Source organism: Ruditapes philippinarum, unplaced genomic scaffold (assembly GCF_026571515.1).
Source record: "Ruditapes philippinarum isolate M1 unplaced genomic scaffold, ASM2657151v2 ctg1226_1_1_1_1, whole genome shotgun sequence".
In the NCBI taxonomy this organism is placed as follows: Eukaryota; Metazoa; Mollusca; class Bivalvia; order Venerida; family Veneridae; genus Ruditapes; species Ruditapes philippinarum.
The window spans coordinates 248,541-257,142 of NW_026851932.1; the positions used below are offsets into that span (position 1 = coordinate 248,541).

General features: G+C 28.8%; 1 protein-coding gene across 4 annotated transcripts in view; it reads left to right on the plus strand.

Moving 5' to 3' along the window:
• The window catches only part of LOC132743165 (prominin-1-A-like), a 68,439-nt gene extending 60,287 nt beyond the window's left edge, over positions 1-8,152 (plus strand). For all 4 annotated transcript variants that reach the window (XM_060731695.1, XM_060731721.1, XM_060731701.1 and 1 more), the window contains one exon: positions 1,048-8,152. In XM_060731695.1, the coding sequence (XP_060587678.1) occupies positions 1,048-1,079 (32 nt within the window). In that variant the 3' untranslated portion in view covers positions 1,080-8,152. The remainder of the gene's footprint in view (positions 1-1,047) is intronic.
• The last annotated feature ends 450 nt before the right edge of the window (positions 8,153-8,602 follow it).

Consider the following 8,602-nt stretch of genomic DNA (forward strand, 5'->3'; position numbering starts at 1 on the left):
TCGTAAATTTATATCACCATTGCACTCTATTTTACCCAACCTCCACCATGTTGCACTCCTATTGCATTCCCTTCACCAATGAATGATAACCAGGGCCTTGTCAAATCACTTGCACCCCCAATCCCCTCTCCTAATTGGTCTGGCAATTACGAGCTAAAAATAGAAGTTAGCTACAATGCTGTGGTTGCTACTGTTTAAAGTGAGCTTACCGTAATAGATTTTCACAATTAGATTTTCACATACAAATGTGTAAAATATTGAAAAATCATTGATTGATTTAATGTTTGTTGGCCATTGTTGATTAAAGATGACCATTATATATTAACATTTGGGATTTAGTAAGAATTATAAGTGATTTATTAAATGAAATAAGAAGTAATTTATGCTACCTTTAATATTGCATGAACTTACACATTTACTTGATATACCGGTATTTGAACTTGCAAAGTAAGCACAATTATATTATAAGAATTCATGTACCCATTAATGTTCACCAATTTTATATGGGATAAAACATTTTTAGTTTAATATTAAAATAACTGCCAAGTATGAGTAAACTTAACTTTTAATCCCTTTTCAAGTGTTGATTGGAGATGGTGGTACAGTTAAGTAAAGCATATATGTTAATTCTGATTTGCTTTCACAAGACTGTCAGTCTAAGAAGTGTTCTATTGTAGGCCATAGTGCTAGACGATACATACATAGAAAATTTATAAAACTTTTATATCTAATCATATCTTTTCTTTAATAAGTAAATTAACAACCTATTAGATCTACACATAAGAAAGAAACTAACTTTTTTCTTGTTTTTCATGGCATCAAGTATTATAATTTCTTCACATGTGATAGAATATTATCAATTAATAATACGGTACCTGATAAATACGGATTTCAGAGATACATTCCACTATTGGCATGCTTTAAAGTTCTCTCTGAGTAAAGCAGATATACCGTAATGTCTTTCAGCATTTTGGAAGACAGTTCTATGTACTTTTATTGAAACAAGTCTTTTTTTCTTGAAATTATTACCTTTTCTTTTTGTTGCAGGGCGGATGGGTGGAGATAGAGTTGGGTATTAGATAACAATCAACCAATGACAAAGCTTCATACATAATCAGGTCGACCAATGAGATGCAACTTTATAGAAAAACAAACTTTCGTCCAATCAAATAGATTGTTACAAACTGATACTGGAGTAACAGACATTCAATCTAGAAAGTGATTCAACAGCCATCATACAAAAGAAATGCTGATTTTCAAATTATATATGATATTATATAAATGATTACATAATGCCTTTATTTAACTTACAATAGGTTTTAATAACACAGGGAGAATTATCAAATTTTATTGTATTCTTCCATCATGTTTTTAAGTTAAGTTTAAATTGTTCATTTTAAACATAAAATGCAAGACAGTGTTTTATACAGTTTTTATGAAAATTTAAATGTACATTATTTTCCCATTCCAACTATACACCTATTCCTCCAACAAATTGTCCATTCTGTCTTTCCAGACAAACATGTAATGATGTAACTTTTCACGTTTCATGTAAGTTCAAATTTTTTTCGCTAAAAATGTAGTATAACAACATGTTATCATATAAGTGTTTTCATTTATTTAAACCAAATATATAATAGAGGTTTAGAATTATTTTATTTTAGATGAGTGATCCATTTTCACGTCCCAAAGAAAGACATAATAGTAAACCACACTAATTGCTGTGTGGTGACATTAGTTTCTGTCTTTCATTGTTATATATACACATTATAACCAAGTTCTTTTATGTTCAGTTGAAATTAATACAGACAGTTCTCAGGTGTTTGTTACAAGTGAACTATTATATATAAAATTGTGACTATTTCATAAAATGTTTTTGGTTATTTCTGTGACAGTGACCTTTGGTTAAGTTTATTGCTGTACCCTTGTTACATTTGAGGCTTTATGTTTGTGACAGTTCTGGGGCCTTAAACAATTTACTTGTAATTCAATTATGATATACTGGAGAAAAGTTAATTTTAGGTGTCAAACAGTAAGGGGGGAATTTTCTAGACAGGGTTTTATAGTAAAATTCACATTTTTTGTGAATTTAGATTGTTGAATTAGTATGTTTTAAACGAAAATAGTAACTAATAATTTAAAATTAAAATGAAGGTCAAAAATCTTCAGAACATACAATGTATTTTTTATTATGAAATGATTTGAACATGTGTGATTTTCTTGTTATTTTTGAAAATAGGAAGAAGTTATTTTTGTTGATTCCATAAATTATTTGAGCCGTGTCATGACAATACCAACGTAATGCTGGTCGCAAATGCACAATTTTGGTTTTGTCATGATGCGGCTCATTTCATCTAGATTCACTCATGAAAGAAGTATGTAACAATTCTCTTGGTGCTTTTCAGTTTGTATATGCTTAAAGCATTGTCTACCCATTACAATGCTGGGAACCAAAATTGCAAAGCCTGTGTCAATCACCAGTATTACACCAGGCCAGTCTACACAATGAGGCTATATTATTTACTGCTCAACTTTCAAATTTCAATCATGATATCATTTAGAATTGTTAATAGAACCGTTCTTACTCTGTGTCTTTAAGAGGCAACTGATGATTCTACCCATGCAACTTTTGCAGACTAAGATCGTCCAGTTCATCCATGCCATCCATGGTCTGCACTCAGCACATTTGTACCATCTGATAATGGTCTGCACTGTTCAACTATTCATTCAAAACATCTCCAAATGCATTCTATTTTTAAGAAAATTAAAGTTTTTGTAATAAAAGCATAATAAAGTGAAAAGATGTTAAAAAAATATGGCTTATCCAACTTTAGTTCACAAAAAATACATGGACTTAACTGGAGGCGTGCTGCTTTAAGTGCAAATGAAGTGCACTTCTATACAGTAATACTCAGTTTTCAGTAGCCAAAATCTGTATAACTAAATATACATGTAGTTTTTAACTTACCATTTTACTAATTTTTTTATTCTTTTGTTTCTTAAAATTATAAAATTCATTTTTCTTGTGTAAAATGTTTGTAATTTTTTTATTTGTCAGTGACCAAAAGTACATACTTATTTTTGAATTCAGTTGCAATTTAACTGATAATGACTTCATGAATTTGATGTTTTAAAAATTCGTATGACATTTTAAACTTTTATGTGTTAAAAATTGCTGTACATGTAAATGTCAAAATGAATATGTCAAATTATTTTTGTGTACTTTTTCAATGAATAATGTTATGTGAAATTATACATGTTGTTGTGGGCAAGTTTTAAATTTTGTTTCGATGTGAAATCTTTGGTGTTTTGTTTCATGCTGATAAATGTGTTTTATCAATATCATATGAATTAAGTAAGTTAGAGTTGTAGCATCATGAAATCCAGTAAAGTGCCGTTAAACATTGGCTCAGTATTGTCTATTTTATGTTTGATTTGGTGGGATTTTTCTTATGTGTAATATATTATTTAAGCTAACATTACAATATCTTTTAAATAAGGTTAATTTAAATTCTTACATTTTAATGCCCTTTGTTGAAAATATATTCCAATGTCAACAGCACAGAGTCGGTCCAGCATTCAGTTTGGTAATGACTGACCAGTCTATTCTTTTTCAGTCAAATTTTAAAATTTTTACAGAGCTACCTTAAACTACAAATGGACTGTTCCAAATTCAAAGCAGGACAAGTCCATTATATATATATTGAGCAGGAAAAGCTATAGATTGTACATAAGTTTGTACCAGTAGAACCATTTGAAATGATCTACAGTATGATAGTATAGGTAATTATAATTCTAAAAATAAACAATGACACAGTCATGCATAGTAAATCAAAACGTTTTAGGTACCTGATCTTGCCAAATTTATAATGTTATTTTGTTTATTTATAATTTAATTCCATTCAGAGCTTCCTTCTGTCAGTCAGTTAGTTTTCAGTGGAAACCCTCCTGTTCTTTTTATAGAAATTTATCAAAATATGATAATTTTGAAATTTTTGAAATAGACTGTAGAAATATAATTCAGAAGTTTCTTTTTATTTGTTAACTTTGAGAAATGTGTTGTCTTAGAAACAGACTAAAATTTTGAAATGTGTAGTCAGTCTATTTATATAGAACTTTGTCAAATATGTTTTCAAACCTAATGTGCCGACATAATATTTATAGAGTTTCTGTCTAAAGGTCTATATGTATATAAGACCTACATTTTTGTGTTTTCATTTTTAAAGTCATTTTATCACCTTAGATCTATCCAAACACTCTTGCATAATGTTCATATTTCCAACTCGCATCTTTCATTTTTCGTTGATTTATGTTTTATTGATAAGTTTTTTATTTCTTTGCCTTATTATTATATAAAGATTTATTTACAGAGCACAATTCCATCAGCATGTCTCATTTATGTATTTATCTTAACTATTGAAAATATTACCTGTATTTCAGGTAAACTATGATTTCTGTTTCAATGGGAAAAATATAAATGAGCCGCGTCATGACAAAATCAACATAAAAGGTTTGCGACCAACATGGATCCAGACCAGCCTGCGCATCCGGGCAGTCTGATCAGGATCCATGCTGTTCGCTTACAAACCCTATAACAAGTAAAGAAACTGATAGCGAACAGCATGGATCCTGATCAGACTGCGCGGATGCGCAGGCTGGTCTGCATCCATGCTGGTTGCCAACCCATTATGTTGGTTTTGTCATGGCACGGCTCAAATGTTTTATTATTGATTTTGTTTAATCAAGGAGCAAAAGTGTTAAAACACAGACTTAAATTGACAGTCCTTGGTTAAATGGTTAAAACAAACATTTTTGAGTCCCCAAGATGAGACAAAATAGTTATTTCACAAGTCAGTTAAATTATAAAGTTTGAAATTTTAAGTTTTTCCATACTTTTCAAACTTACTCTTTCCAAATGATGCACAATTCTTAGAATGCAACAAGAACTGAAATTTGACAGCCTGTTAATATGTTATGTCATTTTTCGTTTTTCTGTAAAGAAAGTAATTCTGATTTTAGCACCAGTCTCAAGTCAATCTAACCTGCACAGCTATACAGTCTGACCAGGCTCTATACTATTTGATAATCATCTGGGTTTTGTTTAAAATCAACAATAAGACGATGCCAAAACAACAAACTGGACGAGTCCTTTTAAAAAATTCAGCAGGACTGGGTTTGATGTGTTCAATATGTTATCTATTCCATTTGTTGTTATTCTTGCTGTTGTATTTGATTATTTTTTTGTCACTGTATGAAATACTGAGTGCATTTATTTGTGTAAACTTAAGCTTTAACAAATTTTCACCCAAAAAAATTGAAATTGTGTGATCTTTTCTTGTACATGTTTTTTTTTTTTTTTGTTTTTTTTTTTTTAATAAGAATTTATTATCATATTATCTACATATCTTGTACATGTTTTCATCGTAAGTTTTCAGCATTTCACTAATACTAGTTTGATCAGGCCTGGAGGTTATAAATCACTTCACTCCGATCAGTCAAAGATCTAAGGAGTTTGATTGGCGAATGAAAATTTTTTGTCAAATACATGAGATCTCTTATAGCCTGCGCTACTCTGGTTTAGATTACGACAATAGCCACAAAATGTATATTTATTCATTGACTTTAAAACTTGGTTTAAGTTAGATGTGTTGAAAAAGAAAAACATGAATACTTGTAAAAAATCATGGAACTACAGGTTTGCTAGGATTTTAATTGTGTAGAAGTTTCAGTCCCTAACTTTGTTTTGAAAAATGTTTTCAAAAATAAGTTCATAGAAAACAAAGGGTGTAGATATATCTTAATAAATTATACAGAGTAAACTTTAAAAAAGGGGACATTCGATTGGTTTTATACCTGCATTTCTTTATTTAATAAAAGAGTACCACTGTCAATTAACAAACAGAAATAATACTCGTGAACAGAGTTAAATATTCCCTAGCAAAATATTTTGTTGCTATTTTTAGCAGGGTTTATTCAAGATTTTGCACTTTCACAGAAATTTATTATCGTCATTGTTATTATTAAGATTTATTGATCAAATGATGATTAATGATGATAAGCTTAGAACATGTGACTTTTTTCTGCAAATTACAAATAAGTAAATTGCTTTATACGTTTTTAAGTGCAACCAACTTTATTTCAGATTTTAATTCACTTTATGTACATTTTTTACTACCCAGACTTGTATTCAACCATTCATTAAATTTACTGATATTTTGGTTTTATACAATATTATTTTGCTTTTTCAGCTTTCAATAGTTATTGCTGGCAGTAACAAAAATCAGGTTTAATGATGATTAGCTTAGATTGTAAAATGTTAACATTTAAGACGTAATGTACTGGGAAAATGTACAGGAACATTGATAATATATGAATTATTTGTATCATAATATATTTTTTAATTAGTTTTTAGAATATATATAATTTCATTATTTTTACTCTGTATCTTAAACTACATGAATTGAGGAGTAAACAAGACATGTCTTAAATATTAATCAGTGTAGGATTTCATATTTACTGCGTTATCTTAGTTATTATTTCATCAACGATTCCAGGAAATTCTGTGATCTTTTAGAAGATGAAAGTCTATTTTCTACTTCTCAGGAATTTATTTTGCTGAAACATTCCAACTATAGGTAGTCTTAAAACTTGAGAATCCCAGTTTTTATTATCATTAGATTTTTAAATAATAATTACACAATATTTTTCACTTTCACCACCAAGCCTTAAAGCATTATATTTTTAAATGTATAAATATTGTATCAAATCATCATTGTAGCATTTTGTATGAACTATTCAAAGTTAATCATGTCTAGAACTTTTTCATTGATGTATCACATAAGAAAAGATATAATTTGTGTTTGAACCATTTTTATTTAGAACAAAAATTGTTTCAAGAGAACTGATCAGAAATTTATTGTCAAAGCAATTGGAAAAAGGAAATTTTTTATATTTCAATTTGGTAAAATAGCTTTGCTTAGGCAAATGGTCAGATAATTTTCCTTTTAAAATTGTCTAAACCAGTATTATTTGAAAATGAATATTTAATGTTTAGAATCATTTCAAAAAACTACATTGTAAGAAAACTACACAAAACAGTTTATCATTTTGATGAAGCATTTAATTAATTTCAACATTTTTAATGAAATCAAATGCTTTTAATTTTTTTAAACAATTGTTGCCAATTTTTATTAAAAGGAATTTTTACTATGTTGTACATTCATCATGCATGTCGTTAGGATAAAAAATACACAAACATGAGATAGTGTGCAATATCTAAATTCTTTGCATATAGAAAGGTGTATTTAATGTTGATATGATTTGTGCGTTATATTGTATGAATGTGTTGTTGTAGTAATATCTTTATTATTCAAGATGGACTTTAACCCTTGACCTGCTGGAATTAAAAGTGTTTGTGTCCTTTGGTACCAGTAAAAGGCCAGGCCAGCCTGAACATACACAGTCTGACGAGGCTTTATACTGGTGGCAGACGCAATTTTAAATTTTCATCTTGATATCCCCAAAATTGATAATGGACAGGTCCAAAATTGTAAACTGGACAAGTCCATTTAAGAAATTCAGCAGAAGTCCATTTTAGAAATTCAGCAGGTGAAAGGTTAAGTGAAATTCTTACATTCTTAAGTTTTTGTATTGACAAACATATCAGGATATATGTGTGCCTTATATTTTTAACCTTACATTTTATTTCCTGTTCAGAAAATACTTTTAACATTTTTTAACAGCAGTTTTATTATGGAAACACTACTGGCTACATGAAATGTTTTTTTTTTATCATTTCAGGCCAACATTTTTTTAATTACAACATGTTTTTATAACTTACTTTATTAAAATGCAATTTTGAAATGCATTTACCATTTGTTTTTCATCATATGATGTATAAATTGTTTATTTCAAAGTTGCTAGTCTTAAAAATGTTATGCCAAAGTTTAATTAAAATTAATCTAAATTAAATAGGAGAATATTTTACATTGAACTGTAATACCACTTAGTAAAATGCTACCAAATATTTTCCAGTTAAGGTTTTTACTATACAAATAATGAATTATATTTTAGTTATTGTTGTAAATATGTTTTCATGATACAGTTTTGCACACACTTGTGATCAGATTCATAAAAAGATCAAGAAAATGTTGTTGTTATTGTTATTTATTCTAAATAAGAAGACAGTACACCCCATTACCAGTCTCTATATGTACTATGTAAATAACGAAGGTATACATGTAAAGAGTGAAAAAATAAGAGTTGTTTCCATTATCTTCAAATAAAATCGATATCTCTTAAGGTAAAATATTATAAATTAAGCCATGTTTAAACCACTAGTTTGTTTCGATCTAATGTCCGATTTTAAAAATTATTACACCAATTTTTAGCTTCGTCTCCATATAAACTTCAACACATCGGTTGACATTAAAGATATTTAAATTAACTGTTAAACCTACCATAAGTTAGACCATTTTACATACTCTTAATACAGTGAGATACCAAACCGGTTATCTTTACTCATAAAATTCCTGATGTGAATAGCCTGTTGTCTGCTAATTTGGAATTAAGAAAGTTTCTTTTTCCGTCTGATGACAATGGT